This window comes from Notamacropus eugenii, chromosome 1, assembly GCF_028372415.1.
Source record: "Notamacropus eugenii isolate mMacEug1 chromosome 1, mMacEug1.pri_v2, whole genome shotgun sequence".
Classification (NCBI taxonomy): Eukaryota; Metazoa; Chordata; class Mammalia; order Diprotodontia; family Macropodidae; genus Notamacropus; species Notamacropus eugenii.
This window is the reverse complement of record NC_092872.1, coordinates 9,341,590-9,361,566: the sequence shown is the minus strand read 5'-3', so window position 1 is coordinate 9,361,566 and position 19,977 is coordinate 9,341,590. Positions and strand designations below refer to the sequence as shown.

The window sequence follows — 19,977 nt, the reverse complement described above, 5'->3', positions numbered from 1 at the left end:
TACAGTAAACAGTAACAAGTGCGAAGCTCTGGAAGAATATCAAATGGGGCATCATTTCAGGCCTTGGTCCACTGCTCCCCACCCCCAGGACCACTCCACAGAGCAGCCCCCCTCCTTGGAATGGCTCTGGAGGCCCAAGGGTATCTTTAAAGGGCTTCAGAAGAAAAGAAATTTCCAATAAGAAGCCTGGAAATGCACCAAACACACTAGAAAACTTCTGTTTAAGAGGGGAAAAAACCGAAAACAATCCTTTTAAGGAAGAGATGAAAAATGAAAACTTCACACACAGCAGGAAAACCTCCTAACCCCAAAATCCCAAAGGTCATCTCTTCTCCCATCTAGGTTTAAGAGTCACTCTACCAGAAGTAAGGGGTCCGCATCACTGAAACACCAACATTCCAATAACCCCCCAGTCCTTACCTCAAGGCCCACCCTGCTTGGTCTCTATCACTTATTTGTGCACCAGTTGGAATATATCCAACGTGCCAGCCAACACCAGGAGGCTTGGAAAGAAAATGGCACCAAAGGTGCCTTCAAATACACTTTTTAATTGCCACAGAAAACTTTTTATTTCTTTTTCACGTTTTTGCTACAACCACAAATTGTGAGCTTAGGAAGGCATGCAAACTTCTAGACAACAGTAAACCTGTGAGGAAACTCGGAGAGTCTTACAGGCCACCATGGGAATGAGGTCACGAAAATGCTTCCCATGAGTTCCAATAAAACACTGACTCCCAAGAGGAGCTGGCACGTGGACACGTCAAAAGGCGGTTGAGGACTGGGGCATGCTTGGAAGGGTCTCGAGTTCAGGTAACACTTAAAAGGACAGGGATAGTCCCGCACAGGGCAGTCCAGGGCTCTCCTCTCCCTCGGTCACTCGCCAACATAGATGCCTAGTCTCAAAGCCAAAACACAAGAGATGAAGGGCAATGGAATGAACACTTCGAGAAATTCTGCAGAGAAGAGGCGCGACCTCCCGGCTCCGCGGTCCTCCAGCTTAAAGACACAGAACGTTGAGGGAGTCGGCGATGGAATTGCCCGGGGAGGAGGGGGCGTCCTCAGGCGGGCCGGCTCCCTCGGGGGCCTGGCCCGCCCTGTTCTGCAGAGCCTCCGCTTCTTCTCCCGCAGCTTCCTCTCCGGACTGGGCGCCACCGGGCACGTCCATGGCTGGCATCATCTGACCGACGGCCTGCGGGGAAGGGCCGTCCGGGTGAGAGCCGCCCCCCAGGCCTCCATCGGGGCAGGGCGCGTCCTCCGGACCCGGACCCGGACCCGGACCCACTCTCCCCATTCACCTGCAGGCCGGCGGACGGGGCCGGCGGCTCGCCATCGTGGCCCGCGCTACTGCTGGAGGTGCTGGGCTGCCGCCGAGGCTCCTCCGGCGTCGACCACGTGGTCGGGGTGAGGCGGGGGGAGCTCCGGAGGCGGAGACGGCATCTCCGGCTCTGGCTCTGGCTCGTGCTCTCGTGAGGCCTACGGGGGGTTTTTACAGAAGCGGGGAGACCTGCCTACGGGCGTCTGGGCCTGAGGACCCGCGAGCGAGCTTCCTCCTGGACGCTCTGAAGAGGCCCCCAGAGGCCCGACTCGGGGGCACCGGGGCAGGGGCACGGGCATCAGCACCAGGGGAGGGGCACGGGCATCAGCACCAGGGGAGGGGCACGGGCACCAGGGGAGGGGCACGGGGCAGGGGCACCAGCAGCTCAGGGCCTTCCCCGCCTTGCCTGGGGGACGCCTCCCTTCCGGTACCCCTCCCCCCCAGACCAAAGGGGCCCTTCCCCTTAACCCCTCCTCAAGCTTCCCGGGCGACAAGGCGGCTGCACCCCGTCTTTCCCCCGGCCGGGCTTCCAGACGGCAGTGCGGGCCCCCTACCTCTTCCTGCGGCATCTCAGCTCCCAGGTGCGGGACTCCAGGGATCCGACCTCCTCGGAACTGGTTGAAGCGCTCTGGAAAGCAAGCGACAGGTGCGTCAGTCTAACAAGGCAGTTTGGAAAGACGTGCTCGTCAACAGAATCAGATTATTTCACACAACTGAGATAGACAAATCTGGGGAGAGCTTTCCGAAACAATGCAAAATCTAAAAAGATGAATCCGAAAAATACAGCTAATACGCTATTCTCCCTCTCGCCCAGCCAGTCCTATTTCCAAGCACGCCATTTACCACCGAGCTCCACCGCCCTAGAGAGACAACTGGGACGCCGCACATGCGCCGTTCGTTCAAATCGTGACGTGCGACCTATCGCAACTGCGCATGCGCGGGTGGGGACCTCGGCCGGCGCATGCTCGCACATGCGCAGGTCGCGCCAGACCACCGCCATCTTGTTTTTTCCATTATTTTGAGGGCAGAGAGTGGTCACAGAGATGAAATCACTTCCTCCCGCAGCGGCGGTCACGCGACTTTAAGGAGTTTGCCGCAGTGCCTCAAACCTTTCCCCTCCCACCCACCGGAACCGGAAATAGCGGGTTCATTTCAACAACCTATCTCGGAGGCGGAAATACAACGGAGGGGTATGATTCTAGGCCCCCCACCACTCTTTACTTTTCTTAATAAGGGGCCGATTTCGGAAAAGGCAATGGAGCCGTCTAGCGCTCTCAGAAAACGGGCTGGGTGCAAGGCGACCCTGCGGCAAGGACGTGAATGTGGCCGTCCGGGGGACGGCAGTGCGTCACAGACGTCTCAGGTAAGACTGCCCTCCATCCTCCCCCCCGCCCCCACTGGCCCGTCACGTCACCAGCCCCGAGTGACCCGAGAGGCCTGAGGCCGGAGCCCCCCCCCCCCCACGCACGCGCGTGGTCACGCGTGGTCACAGCCTTGTGGGCTAGGAGAGAGGCCGGATTGTGCAGAGGTACGGCCGACACCACCGATAACACAGAAAGGAATGGCTTCAAAAATATTTAATATGCGACTTGTAGCAGACGCGGGGCGGTCACCCCGGTTCACAGAAGCAGTCGGAGGCGGCCCGAGGGCCTCGGGGCCCCGACGGTCACACATTTAGAGAAAACCCCCCCTCACTTCACAAAGCACGCCCAGAAGTTCACAAAGAAAGCTCCCGCAGAGCCCTGGAGTAAGACAAGCACAGTCCTAACGTCTAATACAGAAGAAAACATGGAGGAAAGCGATTTCCACAACATCTGGCAAGGGTTAACGGCCAGGGAGCACAGGGATGCACGAGGGACCACGAGGGACCACGGGGGACCACAGGGGCGGGAGGCCGAGAAGCAGCCACGCCCACAACGAAGACGTCTCAACTGTCCACAAAGAGCTTTGGAAAACGTATATCACTTTTTAAGAAGCTGAAACTGCAGTGTAGACATAGAGGGGAGTATCTACCTAAAGCCAAAAGCAGGCGCCGTGTGCAAGGGGCACACTGTGAGCGTGGAAGTGAGCCCGGGATGCCCACTCCCACCACTAGTGTTTGATCGTGGCCCCTCCTCTCTGCCAGGCACTGTCACGAGTGCTGACACTGGGTGTCTTATTTGATCTAGACAGCAATCCTGGGAGGTAGGTGGTGTTCTCCCCGGCTTACACCGGAAGTCACGCAGGTGTCTGCGGACACAGCTGGACTCCTAGTCACTGCCCCACCTACCTGCCCCGTTACCTCTGTTGAGACTCACTACAACTCTGTGAAATAGGTGCTGTGATTATCACCATTTTAATGGTTGAGGAAACTGAGATAAAGGTTACATCATTTGCCCAAGGACACAGAGCTAGGAGGTATCCCAGGCTGGATATGAATTCAGTTCCTCCTGACTTCATTATGGGGCTTATCCCCCAAGGCAAATTATTATTACTTCCTCAATAAGAAGTTCACATATACACCAAAATATTTACAGCAGCACTTTTTATAATAACGAACTTTGTTTGCTGTGGTGTATATGGAAATGTTTTTCTTTTCTCTCATTTTGTAGTTGTTTAAAATGAATAAAAAAACTTAATCGCAAAGAATTTGAAACAAGGCAGATGCCCATCCAATGGGGGAATGGCTAAACAAATTGTCATACATGATTGTAATAGAATATTACTGTGCTGTAAAAAGTGATATATGTGATACAGAGAAACAGGACAAGATCTACGTGAACTAATGCAGAGTGAAGGAGAGCCCCCCAAAATGACATACATGATAATTACAACGGCATAAAAGGAAAGAACAACCAAACACCAAAAACTCCAAAGGAAACCTCACCAAATTACCACGATCAAGTAGGACTTGAATGAACAGACTGAGAGGACACCCCCAAGCCAGCCCTCTGTGAGGGTGGAAGGGCCACAGGTGTTAGATACAATACATGTTTTTGGACTTTTATCATATTTCAGTCAGTTTGCTAACTTGTTTAATCCTGAAAAGTACTATTTGCTATATGGAATTTCTCTCTGGAAGAGAGAGGAATATAATCATGATGATATTAAAGAAGCATCAATAAAATCTTATCTTTTTACAAAGACAGTTAATGGAATCTTTTCTGTGCAGATGATGTTTGAACAATTTCTTCAGTGATCAGCTGAGGTTCCATTTTAACTGAAGGCTCACATAAGATATTTATAGTATTTCGTCTGACTAAGAATTAACCAATGCTTAGAGAAATTCCAGCTCCACCCCAGAGCTTTTCTTTACAAATTACACATTTCCCTCTGACATGTGATCTCGTATGTATGATATGGGACAACTTGCAACAGAAGACTTGTACAGTGACACTCATAGTAGTTCTCCATGGTATGATTTTTGTTAAGCTTTTAGTGTTTCATTATGACACACTCATTGCTTTCTTTTATGTGTTTTCTGTTATATACAAAATACTGGCATACAACTGAAGGTTCTCCCACAGTGCTGGGAAAATCTATCTTAATAGGTTGTGGATTTTATTCAACCACCAATTCATGTATTTATAGTGTTCCTTTACTTTTTGATATTATGTTGGATGAAACATTTGTGGGGAGGGGGGGTTGCTTTTGAATTGGTTTAATATTTAATATTACTTAGAGAGTATCTCATCAGGGTGGATTCCTTAGTGACCAGGGAGGGTTCTCTTACCTATCAAGGCTATATCATACTCATAAATCATATAGCTTAACATCAATGAGGACTCTATTGTTGAACAGCAAAGCTATGCTTTAAAATTTCTTTCATAATCACTGCATTTGTAGTATTTCTCCTTAGTATGGGTTCTCTATCAGGGAAACCTTGACATCTTCCTAAAGGCTACGTTACAAATTACATATTTATATGGTTTCTGTTATGACTTGTCTAGAATAGAAAGCATGACTTACAAATGAAGGCATTCCTAAACTAACATTCATTTCTCCCGTGGGGTTCAACAAGTGTTTTATTCTTTTAAAAATTTCCCCACCCTCTTCCAATTCCCTACTTTTCCTCATTGTGAATGATCAACAAGGGTTATGTTCCTTGTAAAAAAAAAATTCCCACATTATTTTCATTCATAGCATTTGTAATGTGAATGGTAATCAATCAGTTTTCTTGCAGTGAAAACTATCCCACACCCATGAAGCTTATCACTATCAATTTCATGGAGTTGAATGTTAGACGTATGATAAAAAAGTTCCTTATGCCTTAATCTGATTATTTTCCTCCTCAGTATGGGTTAGCCGATGTCGAGAAAAGCCCGAACTCCACATAAAGGCTGCCCCACATATCCGACATGTGTATGGTTTGTTATTGGTGTGAGTTCTGTGATGTATTAAAACATATGACTTACGAAGGAAAGTTTTCCCACATTCACTACATGCGTAGGGTTTCTCACCAGTGTGAATTTTCACATGTTCAATAAGGTTTCTATTTCGTGTAAAAGTTTTCCCACACACTCCACATTCATGTTTTTCCTTCTCTCCAGAATGAATTTTCTGGTGAACAATAAGGGTTCTCTTTCTTGTAAAAGCTTGCCCACATTCTTTACACTCATACACCTTTTCCCCACTATGAACTCTCTGGTGAGAAACAAGGCTTCTGTTCATTCTGTATGATTTGCCACACTCTTTACATTCAAACAGTTTTTCCTTTGTGTGAACTTTCTGGTGTTGAGAAAGGGATCTGCTTCTTGAAAATGTTTTCTCACACTCATTACATCTATAGGGTCTCTCTCCAGTGTGAATTCTCTGGTGATCAACAAGGTTTCCTTTTCTTGTAAAAGTTTTACCACACTGGTTACATTCATGGTGATTTGACCTAGCTCGGACATTTACATGTGGACCAAAGACTGACATGTGACTGAAAGTTGCCCCATACTCATTATGTTCATACAGATTTCTATCAGTGTGTATCATCTGATGAATAAGGGGGTGGGAAATTCTACTAAGGCCCTTCCCACCACAATTATTATATCCTCGGGTTTGTTTATTCTGTGATGAAAAATTTTGCTCAGTTATCTGATTTTGACTAAGTCCTGGCATGAGACTGGGAGCTTTCCCATCCTCATTGCATTTATCAACTCTCTCCTTATTCTGTTCCAACTGTTCATCATATTTATAGACAACTTCTTGTTTAGGAATGCTTTGATAAATACTACGGTTTAAGCTAACATGTTCCCTCAGATTCTCATCTGTCTCCTCTGTGGTAGTTTTTGTTTCCTTGACTACCATGGAATCTGCTTCCTCTACTTTCACTTCCTCTACTTTCACTCTTTTCAGTGTAGGGTTTCCCAACTGTCTCTCCCACCCAGCCTTCTGTTTATAAGATGCTCTAACCTCAGGTTGATCAGAAACATTGCTCTGGGCATTTCCCGATGCTGTTGCTGGTGATTCTTCAGGAATTTCTTGCTTTATAGTAGCCAATTTCTCCTTCTCAAATTTGACTTCGCTACCTAAAACAAAAAGAAATTCAAAAAAAGATGTTTGTTCTCTATGTTAAGGAATGGAAAAAATATCAAGTAATACTAAAATATTCTCTTATAATAAGAATGTATGGCTTTCATTACACACACACAAAAAAATAGCTTTAAGAGGCAAGAAAGTAAAAATTATCATGGACAAAACACTGGGAAGAGAATCATTCAGTAAGAATTTCTGGAAAAATGGGATACTAGTTTAGGAAAAGCTAGGTTATGTTCACATATCCTGCAATAAATCACACTTAAGTTCCAAATGGCTCCAGTAGAGAGATAGAGATATGCTGTGTGTGTGTGTGTGTGTGTGTGTGTGTGTGTGTACATATAAGCATATATAATTTAAAAGGAAAGAGAATAACACATTTATCACAGTTGTATAAATATGTAAAATTCATATATATTTGAATAGAAGAAATAAGAAACAAAATAGCTGAACTTTATCTTTTTAAAAGTAATTTTGCACAATAAAAAATCATGCATCAAAAATATAAAGTAGAGAAATCTTTGCAGAAAATACTGTGATAAAAATCTATATTGACACAAATTTACAAGAGTAAACTACATTATTCAAAAAGTATCGAACAGATGTTATTAAAGGAAGAAACACAAAGTGTTGATACACACCTAGCTTCCTCCAGGTCTCAGTAAAAAACCCATCTCCTACAGGAAGCTTTTCCCAACCCTTCCTAATTCTATTGCCTCCCCTCTTTTGATGAACAGAAATGATCACTTCCTACTTATCCTGTCCATAGCTTGTTGGTATATACTTGTGTGTTCTCTCCCTAATTCGATTATGAGCTCATTAAGGGCAGAAACTATCTTTTGCTTCTTTTTGTATTCCCTGTGCTTAGCACAATGCCTGGCACATCACAGACAGTTAACAAACGTTTATTGATTGATTGAGGATACTCTGTATCCCATTCACAAATTTCCATGTCATTCAAATCTAATTTTTCCCCATTATGTTAACTATAGGTTCCTTTATGTTTCTGTTGGATTTATCTAGTGCTGAAAAAGGAATATTAATTTTAAAATCTACTACTATTATTATGTTTTTATTAATGTCTTTATAATTCTTCCATTTTTTTAAGAATTTACCTGCTATGCCATTTGGTATATATGCATATATACAGAATATTTTTTCATTGCTTTTTGTGCATAATATTACCTGTTTCTCTTTATCAAAATTTATGGCTGCCAAGCCTGACATCATGATTGTGATTCCTGCTTTTTTGAAGTTTCTTGAAACATAATTCACTCCACTCCCGCATTTTCATTCTAAATGTATCTATATGCTATAAAAAATGCTTATGTGCAATAAATGTGTGAAGTTTGGGGTTGGTATCCATTCTTTATTTATCTTTCTTTTCATTGGGGTGTTTAATCTATTCCTATTTCACTATAATTGGTACCGCTGCATTTTCTTCCATCTAACTCATGTAGTTTCCCCTCTCTCTTTTTAGTCAGATTAAGTTTCTGTGGTTTGTTTTGATTCTGGTCACCTCCTCCTCACTCTTCCTCCATATCCCCTATTACCTGAGCCAGCTAAAGTTCCTGGAGCTTACTTTATTACTCTTCTTTCAGGGTCTCTTTTTACTACATTCAGATTAGCATATGGTGCCTAATTCTTCCTGCTTGACCTCCCCTCCTATTCAATTCCATTCATTTCAAAGACATAGATTTGTAATGTCCTCTTCCCAGAAATGTTGTTTGTTGTAGTAAAGGATATCCATCTTGTCTGCCTATCCTGCTCTCTCCTTCTATTCTTAACTGTCTTTTCATCTCCCTCTTCTTTCTTCCCCCCTCCACTGTCATTTTAAAAAAAAAATCCTACATATCTAGCTTTTTATAGGCCTAGGAAGATATTCCTTTCATTTCTTAACCTCTTACTGCTCTCTGATTTATCTTCTATTTAATGAGTTATTTTTTAATATCCATTCACCTCTAGCTCCTTTTGAAGAAATGATTCAAATTCTTCTCTTTTCCTAAAAGTTCAATTTTTATCATTGATGATTAAGCTCATAACTTATTTGGGGGTATAGTCTTCAAAAGGAGCTGGAGTCACCAAGAAAGGACTCCTGTTGGAGGGAATGCTTAGCTGAATCTTGAAGGAAACCAGAGATTCCAAAAGGCAGAAATATGGATAGAAAGCATTCCATGAATGGGGGACAGCCAGTGCAAGGCCTTCCCCCCAGTCCTCACATTACTCCCCTTCACACACTCTGGTCCAGTCACACTGGCCTACTTGCTGCTCCATTGCTATTATCCATGCCTTTGCACTTTCTTGGTGACTCTCCTTGCCCTGCTCCTCCAGCTGCTTCTGCCTTCTCATCTAAAAATACCTTTTGTCTGTTTTCTCTGAGTCTTGTATATTCCTATATGTATACATGCTGTCTTACCCCTTATAATATAAATTCCTTTAAGGAAAGGACTGATAAAATTTTGTCTTTTCATCTCCAGCATTGAGGACAGTGCCTGATATAGTAAGCAATTAACGAATGGTTATTGATTGATCATTTGATATGAAACAAAGATTACCAAAGATTTGCAAAGATGAGGAAGGGAATGCTGAGCATAAAAGGAGCTCCGTTTCTTTAGCAGTTTAAGGTCTGCCAAGTGCTTTCTACACAATCGTCTTGTGAAGCACATGATGTAAGGATGATTGGCTCTTTCTCTTTAAGGAAATGAAGGATCAGAGAGTAGAAGAGACTTGCCCACAGTCACACATCTAATCAGTGTTAGAGTTAGTATCTGAACCCCAGACTTCTAGAATATGGAAGGCAAAGGGACCCACTACTCACCCAAAAAATGAGTTAGCAGAACATGAGAACATTCCCAGTTACTTTACAAATATCTAATAAAGGACAATGTGAGATTTGAAGTCAAAAAGGAGGCTGAGTTTAATATTTTGTTGGCACTGTGCTAGGGTGCCATATTTACTTGGATGAGAGGACCCAGCTGCCACAAGAGGAGGAGCTTCATGGTTTAACTTCCTTCTTGATTTGGTTTATTTAGCCATTTCTCAAGTATCAATTCTCACAATTTTTAGTCTGTGGGTAAGTTTGGCAAAATTAAAAATAATAGTTCCTATTTCTACTGTGCTTTGTAAACCTTAAGATGAGACATAGTTGATAAAAGTATTGTGATTCTCATTTTAGAATTAAATAACCAAGGCTCAATATTTTACCTAAAGAAATAGCAAGTAATTGTCCAAGGTAGGATGTGAACCCATATATCAGCTCCATGTCGTGTTCTCTTTCTAATACATTCAATGCCTCAAAGAAAAGGGGGCAACTTGAAAACTTCCTCACTCACCTGTACAAGCGAGCTTCTGACCTTTGTCCCGAGCTTCCTGTAGATTACCAGATCCTGGCTCCGGCTTAGAAGTCACAACAGGTTTAGAAAATAGATGTGCTGTTCAGGAAGAGAAAAAAGGGGTAGGCTAGAGCATGGTATCATGCTGCTTTATCCCACAGCCTCATCTTATCCTTATTCCTTCAGGGAAAAGGGCAGGAAAGGAGTGGAAGCTCAGGGAGACCTTGGGAAGAAGGTCCAGAGGAAGGCGAAGGGATCTTAAGGCTCTTAAGGAGGTTCAAGGCTTTTTTTTTTTTTAACCAAAGAATAGGAATTTAAAAATCTAGGCCTTGATACACAGTTATACTTTTCTTCTCTTCTTAACTGGATGGAAAAACTCCCAAAGTGGAGAGATCCAGACTGCAAACAGCTGGGTCATTTTCAGCTCACTGTTGAGATAAGTTTAGATCTTTTACAAAAATTCCAAGATGGATTGTAAAGGAAATAGGGTTGACTGGCAAGGATTCTGAGTCAGGCGGACAATTAGAATATGGCATACTTCCAACTCCACAGAGTAAAAGCCACAGGAAACATCATTAGAAAACAGGACATGAGGATCCTCTGCCTTGCTGCAAAGGGTTCATAAAGCCACTCCTGCCTGACAAGGTGTCCCCTGAGGATAGGGGATCAGAACCACGTGACTCCCAAATACTGACAAGAAATAAGCAGAGTACCACTCATTAATAAATTCTTCACCTTCAGGTAGGAGAGAGGGTAAAGCCTTACCCAAAGATGCTACGTTCCTATAATTCTCCAGCATCACTTCCTTGTACAGGGCCTTCTGAGCAGGGTTCAGAATGGCCCACTCTTCCTTCTGGAAGCATACAGCCACATCTTCAAACTTCACCATCTCCTGAAACAACATGTTCCTGATGTCCCAAGGACTGTCCCACCACTCAGTACCTATGAAGCATGACTGACACCTGTTATCTTGCATGCGAATAAGGACCCATGAGGAAAGAAAAGCCCAGGAGCTCAAGCTCAGCTGCCAAGGAAGGATACTTGTGTGTGGGCAAAGAAGTCCTAAGATGAGGGAAGGAGCTGCAGCTGCAAAATCCCAGGAAGAACAAAGAGAATCGTAGCTTACCTGAGGCTTGATTTTCAGCGACAGAGACTTCCCTGCCTGGTGCCCTGAACAGGCAGGATCCTGAGGAGCAGGAACAACTGAAGAGAGAAGAAAGGGAGCCAAAAATGAGACTAAACTTTCAGCTTCCTCTCCACACCTTCCCTGCACCCCAATTAAGACATAAAGAATGCAGAGATCCAAAAAGAAGCCTACCCCAGGTACTGGCTATTGCTGTTGCAACTAGGAATTTATGTCTCTTGTATGCACAACATTATTCCCTATAGCCTTGGGGTAGGACAGTGGGTGGCTGTGGGGACAAACCCAGGCATTAGAGAACACCCATCAAGATTGCAAAGAGCAGAGCCAAGGTTCAAACCCAAACTCAAATTTTAAAAAATACTTTGAATCCAAATAAATTTATAGGATTTAGAGCTAGCAGAGACTTTATAGATCAGTTAGTCTAAATTCATCTTAAACAGAGACCCAGAAGTTTAAGGGCCTTTCCTGAGGTCACACAAGTAGTAAGTGACAATGCCAGGATTAGAACCCCGGTCCTCTGATACAAATCCAGGGTCCTTTCCTCTACAGTTGTAATGAGTTTCAGCATCCTCTGCAAAATAAATCATACACAGGGAGCTTCAAAGGGTGTTGTGAAAAGATACAGAGAGGGTTGCCTTAGAACCTCCTTTGGATGAAGACCATCCTCAGGGAATCCAAGCTGGAAGAAGTACACAAGGAACAATGAAACCAAACAATTAAGAGGCAATAAGAAAGGAGGAGGTTCCAAAATAAAGGTGGACCAGTAGACCAGTGTCACAGTAAGACATTCTGGGGACAGTACCATTCAGAGGATCCTTGAGGTCAGACGTTGCATCATAAGCACTCCCCAGGTTGGTCTCAGGGGAACCACAGAGAGATGGAACAGAAAGAGCTGCCAGAGATGATGTCCCCATCCATGGCACATCCTGTCCTTGGGCATGGGTTGAGACCTGGAGACAGAGAGATAAAGTTGAGCCTCTTAATCGTGGGAACAGAAACCTAAATCTCAGAGGAAGAACTTTCCTATTTGTCCAACTGTTCCTTAATCTCCCTTAGTGGCTCATCATACACTTCATGTCCCTTAACTGTGGATGTTACCGAAGGATACGTCCTAGGCTCACTTCTCTCTACATTTTCTTGAGTCAGGAGTGGGACAAAGAAAGCCATGACATCAGAAAAGGGAGTTCATCAGGAGCTGCCCAGGTCAGAAGAGGCATGGAGCCAGGGTGGGCAGGACTTCATTCCAGCTCATTCTCTCTCCTTAATTTATAATGCTTCTAGCTTGTTTGTAATGTAGTTGTTTGTATGTCTCCCCCATTAGATTGTGATCTCTGGTTTTTGTATACCCTGCTCTTAGCACAGGGCTTGGCACAGAGTGGATGCTTAAGACTAATAAAACTCAGAAAAAATGGAAAGAGGAGAATAGATGCCAGGTGATAGGAAAGGCTGGAACAGAATCACTGAAGGGAGAGGATACCAAACACACACAGGCAGCAGTGAGAAAAAGCAGCATTGGCTCCAGTTTCTAGCACACTTTAAGTTGGACATTGTGCTTTCTTCACAACGATCTCATGAGAGTAGATTCTAATTAATGGTGAAAGGAACCTTAAAAATCATCTAGTCCAATCTCCTCATTTTACAGGAGGAAATTGAGGCAGCATGAAAAACCACTAGATTTGGAGTCAGGAAACCTAGATGAACTCTCCTATAAGACTCACAAAGGATAAATGTCTAGGTTAAGAATATAGAGATAATGTAATTATTAACCCCATTTTAAAGATGAGAAAACGGAATCTCTGGAAAGGGAAACAGGCTGTCTAAAAGTCACGCAGAGAGTGAAGTGTGCAGGCTGGGATGTGAACTCCCAGCAGCTTAATGTGAGGTCCAGCTAGGATTCCAGTACATCACTCTGCCCCTTCTGGAGATCATTCTGTCAATAGCAGAAATATACATAGGGGAAAACTGGGAAATAAGACAGAGAAAGGTGATCCAAGTCCAGGCTAACCGCATGCAAGGAGAATGGGAAATAGAAGATAAGAATCTGCAAAGAGAGCAGTTACAGTATATTAGCTGCAAGGGCTCAAACTAGTATGGTAGCAATCGGGACAGAAAGGATGAGTTCAAACTCAGAAAGCAGCAATGGAAAAAACTTAATGACTAAGTGATTCTGAAGAAAAGGGAGGTGATGATGGTGCTGTGGAAAGAACCCTGTCTTTGGATTCAGAATAATAACAGTAACTCCAGGTCCAGTGCTCTGACCACAGTGTCACCTACCTTAGAAGACTTTAGTTTGAATCCCCAACCCTGCCACTTAGTAGCTGTGTGACTTTGAGTTGCTTCAATTCTGAGCCTCAGTTTTCCCATTTATAAAACAGGGGTACCTACATTACCTACTACATAAGACTGTTATCAGCATAAAGAGAATGAGGTATGTATGATGCTTTATAAATTATATTAGATAACCTGATGTACCTGATAATAGCATTATTATGGAAAAATGAAAAATCACATCCAAATTTAGAGGTTTATGTGCTACCATTTTCAGAAATAAATGTGGCAGGTGAAGCTGTGAGAGTAGTTGAAATTTTAAGGGAAACAGAATACAGAAAGGAGAGCAGGGAGCCAAATACTAAGCCTTGAGAGCTGCAAGGAAAGGATAAATCAGCAAAGAAAACAAAAGGAAGCAGGACAGTAAATGGTCCTGAAAAGCAAAGGAGAAATTTCAAGGAGACAATAGTCAGTCATATCCAAAAGGAAGAGAGACTAAGGAGGATGAGATTTGGGGAAGGGCGGGAAAGGCCACTGGCACTAACAGTTTTTCAAGTCTTTTTTGACTTTAGGGAGAACAGTTTGACTGCATGTAATGGAAGCAATTTCTGGTCCTTTGTATTTGTCTACTGATCCAGTTCATGAATGAAATAATGCAGAAAAGCTGAACTGAATGATAACTTCTTTACTGTACTTATATGTCATGTTTTAAATTTTGGATATTGGCTCAAAAGAATTAAAAGTTGAGTTTTATTCAGTCCATGGGCCAACTTAATGGTATCTTTACTCTTTGTTATCATTTGCTATATATATCTCAATTACCTCAGCTATGAGTCCTCTTGACCAGACCCCCAGTGTACTATGTGTGCAAAGGTGGGCATAATTGTTTTAACTTGTTCAGATTTCTCAAAGAGTGCAGAGATAAACAGTAACTCATAAAACTCTACTGGATGTGGAGGATCTGCACTGTGTCGTCAGTGAAGAAAAGTGTCTGTGGAGACATAATCACAGATCTTTCAAAATGTTAAAAGGATCTTCTGTTTGATACAAATAAACATTATAGTTCTTGGGCAAATTTAAGATCTAATGTTCTGTAATCTAAGGGCCATCCCAGTGCTTCTATTCTCTATTCCAGTAGCATGTGAGTTCCTGAAAGCAGGGACTGTTTGTCTCTGTATCCCCAGTACCCTTGTTGAATTAAATAACAAAAGTCCTTCATTCACTGACATATCAGTTCAACGAATATTCCAAATGCCAGTCATATGTAAGGGCCCTGAACTAGGCACTAGGGATACCCAGACAAAATGGAATTAGTCCTAAGGTAAGAACAAAGATTAATAGATACTAAGTAATTTGAGGAGGAAGAGGACACTCCACTTGTGACATTCAGTGTCCTCAGGTCCTTCCAACACTGTGTTTTACGTTCTGTCACTTGCAGTTTCCATGATTCTTAGTTTGGACAAAGATCCTGGAAACTACCCTGTGTAGTGCTCCCTGCCCTCTGCCCACAAGTGAAAGAGTAGGTCATTGTAGGATTGGGGACAGAGAAGCAGGAAGAACACTCAAGGAAAAAGTAGAAGCTAGGGAGAGTGGAGAAATTAGGACATAATGGAGTCCTATTAGATACATGAAAGGGAGGAGAGTCCACAAGAGAAAAGGGCCCACAGACTGAAATCTGAGAGCAGAAACTTCCATCTTGGGGCAGTGAATCCTGCATCATCAGTCAGAGATGTGGAAAATGCCTCATGTGACTGTCTGCAGCTGATCATGGCAATGAAAAGCTAAGCCAGATAACCAGAGAGAAAACGTTTCTGTGGCACATCACATTTTCAGAGTACTTTTCAGAGTATTTCAGATGCAAGTAGTAGCCCCATGATTTGCCTAGAATTGCATAACTATTCAATGGTGTATGGCCAGGACTAGAAACTAGGTCTCCAGATTCTCACATTCAAATGCTCCTTCCACCAACCTGCACAGACCTCTTGACATAGGCCACTAATGCTACTTGGGACTGGCAATGAGCTGGGAAGTAAATGTACTGTGATTTATTATTGCATCCTGAGGTAAAAAGGAAATGTCCTCACTGCACTCCTAGGTCCTAAAGGCTTAGGTCCGGGCAGAACAGTTGTTACCAATGGGTTACCAGGAAGGTGTAGGCTCCTACGTGCCTCCCCAGACCTCTCATCCCTTCCCCTTCCTCAGGGCCCCAATTACCATCCTCACTTTCTTTTCTGATCCATCCAGGTGATTCTCTATGTCTTCCACAAGAGCTGCAACTTCTTCTGCACTCTCTGGATTATGTAATTGTACCCAGGTCCGGGTATCTCCAGGCAGAATGGTCAGGAACTGCTCCATTATCAGCCGCTCCAGGATCTCTTCCTTTGTGCATGTGTCTGGCTTCAGCCAGCTTTGGCAGAGCTCCCGGAGTCTGAGCAGAGCTTCCTGGGGCCCTGAAGTCTCGGCGTAGCGCAGCTGCCTGAAGAGCCGGCGGGAGAGTTCCTGCTCAGGGCTGGTGTAGTTGGGCAGAGGAGGTTTGGGCTCCTCGTCATCTTCTTCCTTCTTCACTGTCACAAGCCTTACTGAAGCCATATTGGTTTCTGTCCACTGGTCCTTCTGTTCAGTCATCATCTTCACTGAGTTGACAGACTCCCTCCAGTTAGGACCTACTGAAGTTCCTAAATCTAAAGATTCAGCTTTTCCTCAGGATTAGAGCGGTGAATTATCTACCAGTACATCAGAAAACACTTTTAATACAAGAAAATGATCATGTTTGAAAGCTCAGTAATGGTAATGAGGATCTAAACAGACATGACTCTGAAAGCAAAGACAACACTCATCACAATACATGCTCCCTTCCATACCCCCCTGAGAGAGGAATGGAGAAGAGTGTCTGTGTGGAATGTCATGTGTGAGATGAAGACAGTAATATATAGAAAGGCTGGAAGAGTTGGGGCAGAGTTGTGAAGGGCTTTGAAAACTAAACTGAGTAGTTTTTTTTTTTTAATATTTTATCCTAAATGCAATGAGGAATCAGTGATGTTTATTGAGTAAGGGAGTAACATGGTCATATCTGCACTGAAAGAAAATCACTTTTCTAGCTGTGTTGAGGACAGAGAGGAGTGAGAGTTCTCCTGATTAAGAACTGATTAGGAAACTGTTAACAATAGCCTAGAAAAGAAGTGATGAGGGCCTGTGGGAGGCAGAGTCAGGTGCTAGAAAGGTTATGGAGATCAAAACAGAGAGGGGGGAATTAAGAATAATAATATAGTTTTGAACTTGGGAATCCAGAAGAATTGCCAATATTTTTTACAATTCTCAAACTGTATGCTAAGATAAATTCCAAATTGATACAAGATTTATATATAAAAGGGCATATCATAAGCACATTAGAACAGCAAGGGAAAAACTGCCTCGCAGCTCTATAGACAGAGGAAGAGTTTATGAATAAATAGGTAATAGAGAGGATCACACAAAATAAAATGGGCAGTTTTGATGACATAAAATTTAAAAGGTTTTACACAAATTAGTAGTTAAAGATTAGAAGGGAAACAGTTAATGGGGGATCTTGGTAGCAAATTTCTCTGATAAAAGTCTCATTTCTAACATATATATAAAGAACTGATTCAAATTTATAAGAATAAGAGTCATTCCCCAGTTAATAAGTTGTCAAAGGATTTGAAAAGACAGTTCTCAAAAGGAAGAAACACTTTATGAACAGCCATATGAAAAATTGCTCCAAATCACTGATAATTAAAGAAATACAAATTAAAGAAATTCTGAGGTTCCACCTCAGATCCATCACTTTGCCTATGCTGACCAAAAAAAAAACCAAAAACCCATAATGACAAAGGAGGGGCTTCTGAAAAATGGTTTCACTAGCATGTTATTTGGTAGAGCTCCGAGTTGGTCCAAAAATTGTGGTTATCAACTTGGAATTATGCCCCAAAATCTAACTTTCAACCCCAACAATTGACCTATCCCCCCAAAAGAGGAAAAGGTTGTATAGGTTAAAAACATTTACAGCAGTTCTTTTTGTAGTAGCAAAGAACTGGAAACTAAGGTAATGCTCATCAACTGGGGAATGGCTAACCAAATTAGTACTGTTGTGCTATAAGAAATTAATACTGTCAGAGAAACTTGAGAATATGTATATTAATTGATGCAAAAGTGAAGTGACCAGAGCTAGAATTCACACTATAAAACAATGTTGTAAAAAAGATAAATTTGGAAAGATTTGATAGAACTTATCAGTGCAATGATTCTCCATGTTTCCAGAGAGCTAATAAAGAATGCTTCTCTCCTGCCTCATAACTGAAAGGTGATGGACCAATATAAAGGAGAAAACATATTTTTGGATATGGCCAATATGGGGATTTGTTTTGCTTTACTGAACTTATATGATAAAAAGGTTTTGTATTTATTTTTTCTCCCAGTAGGAGCAGAGATGAGGGGAAATGGGAGGAAGAAAAAATGCTTTGTAATTTTAAAAAACATTTTAGAAAATAAAGATACTAAGTTAATTTAAGCCTACCATTCGGAATTGTGAATTGCTGTGGATCACTAGGTTTTCTTCCTCACATGCCCCCCTGCAAGGTCTCTCCAAATATGGCCACTCTTACACAAGAACACTGAATCTGTGGAAGAGCATGACTCCCATTTACAAGTGGACTGCTGCATTTTGTTACTTCTGCTTTCCACCGAATGAATGGTATGGTTATTCTTACGCTTGCCTTCTTATTTAGTAAATGTTTCATGTTCAAAAGTCAATGATGTTATTCCCATGTCTGATTGCCTGCCATCTTGGGGATAGGGGAGAAGAGAGGAGGGAAGGACACAATTTGGAACTCAAAACTTCTTCAAAATGTTAAAAATTGTTTTAACATGTAATTGGAGGAAAAATAAAATATGTTTTTAAAAAAGAGTCAGTGGTGGTGTGATTGATTTTTTAGGGGCTCAGGAGCTGTAGCAGCAGCTCTTTTCATAGTAACCAAAAACTGGGAACTAAGGGGATGCATACCTACCTTCTGGGGAATGGTTAAAGTTATGTCATGAATGGAAAGAATATTATTGTGCCAAGAAATGAGAAATGGACAGTTTCAGAGTAAACTGAGAAAGCCTCTATGAAATGATGCCGAATGAAGTGAAAACAATTTAAACAGTGACAACATAGAGAAAAACAAATTTAAAAGACTTCCCAACTCTGATCCAGGCAATAATAAGCAGAGTCCAGAGGACTGGAGAGAAAACGCACCACTCACCTCTGGCCAGAAAAGTGAGGGGCTTCAAGTGCAGAATAGGAAACATACATTTTTGGGCATGGCCAGTTTGGGCATTTGTTGTGCAACATGTGCATATTTGTCATGAATTTTGGTTTGGGGGTTTTTAAATTGCTTACTGAGGGGAAAGTAGAAGGAAAAGACATTAAAAGCTTGTAAAAATAAAGAAGGAGTGTCCAGTAGGCAACTGGTAATAAGAGCTGAAGCTCAGGTAAGAGACTAGGGCTATTACACAAATTTGAATCATTTACATAAAGATGACAGTTAAACCTATGGGAGCTGATGAGATTACTGAGAGTTTATCCTAAAACTGTCCCCATCAACAGAAGGTAAGCTCCTTGTGAGTGGACTTTTGTGTGCCTGGCACTGAGCTTCAAAAATTCTGGATGTATATTCAGTTGTGCTTTGGCTGTATTTTAAAAGCCTTCTGTTAATGACTTGGGGTTAAAATTCCGGTAACTCTTTTTGGTCTCTCAAATTCTACCTAGCTCCCAATCACTCTTTCTCAAATGTTTTTGGTCCCAGGAACCTTTTAATCTTAAAAATTACTGAGGCTCCCCCAGAGAGCTTTTGTTTATGAGTGATAGCTATCGATATTTGATTAATCAGAAATCAGGCACTAGAGATACATTTTCCTGTTACTATAGAAAGTTGCCACTCGCTTTCCAGGGAGGGTTCTCTTACCTATGAAAGCTGTGCCATACTTAGGGATCCTAGAGCTTATCAGTGAGGACGCACTTGTGGAATGGCAAGGCTCTAATTGGCATTCCAGGCTTGGAACGGTCAGAAAATTCTGGAAGCAGAGGCTTGATTGTGGAGGGAGGGTGCAGGGATCGAGACGTCTCTGTTCGCCAAAAGGAGCACTTTGTATTCGCTCCTGGAGGCGGCAGGGAAGCCCTGGGTTCTATTGGGGGACAGCGGGATGACGTGGGCAGACCTACACTTAGGAAAATCTTCTCCGCCGCTGATTGGAGCGCGGGCTGGAGTGGGAAAGACCTGAGGCCGACTGAGTCACTAGCAGACTGCTGGAATAATCCAGTCTGGTGGCCGTGTCAGAGGAGAGAAGGGGGCGTAGACAGAGATGTTGCTAAGGTGAAATCAACAGGCCGTAGCGATAGCTTGGATGTGGCTGGGGAGGGA

General features: G+C 42.9%; 2 protein-coding genes and 1 long non-coding RNA gene across 4 annotated transcripts; 1 reads left to right on the top strand and 2 right to left on the bottom strand.

Annotated features, from left to right (window-relative positions):
• Window positions 1-543: 543 nt before the first annotated feature.
• Window positions 544-16,189, bottom strand: LOC140533209 (zinc finger protein 445-like). Of its 2 annotated transcripts, none has more exons than XM_072652646.1 (9): window positions 15,776-16,189; window positions 12,096-12,243; window positions 11,276-11,352; window positions 10,915-11,041; window positions 10,150-10,248; window positions 6,695-6,810; window positions 1,870-1,943; window positions 1,296-1,473; window positions 544-1,189 (listed from the first exon to the last, which is right to left on the bottom strand). In XM_072652646.1, the coding sequence occupies exons 1-9, from the start codon at window positions 16,187-16,189 to the stop codon at window positions 998-1,000; spliced, it is 1,425 nt and encodes a 474-aa protein (XP_072508747.1). In that variant the 3' UTR covers window positions 544-997. The 2 variants fall into 2 exon arrangements, with proteins under 2 accessions (XP_072508747.1, XP_072508757.1); XM_072652656.1 differs by having other exon boundaries at window positions 15,785-16,189.
• Window positions 2,320-18,482, top strand: LOC140533217 (uncharacterized). Its single transcript, XR_011976845.1, has 2 exons — window positions 2,320-2,678; window positions 15,806-18,482. It is a non-coding gene; the product is annotated as an uncharacterized lncRNA (long non-coding RNA).
• On the bottom strand, window positions 5,420-6,688 carry LOC140533215 (uncharacterized). Its single transcript, XM_072652669.1, has one exon. The coding sequence runs from the start codon at window positions 6,587-6,589 to the stop codon at window positions 5,558-5,560; it is 1,032 nt and encodes a 343-aa protein (XP_072508770.1). The 5' UTR covers window positions 6,590-6,688; the 3' UTR covers window positions 5,420-5,557.
• Window positions 18,483-19,977: the final 1,495 nt, after the last annotated feature.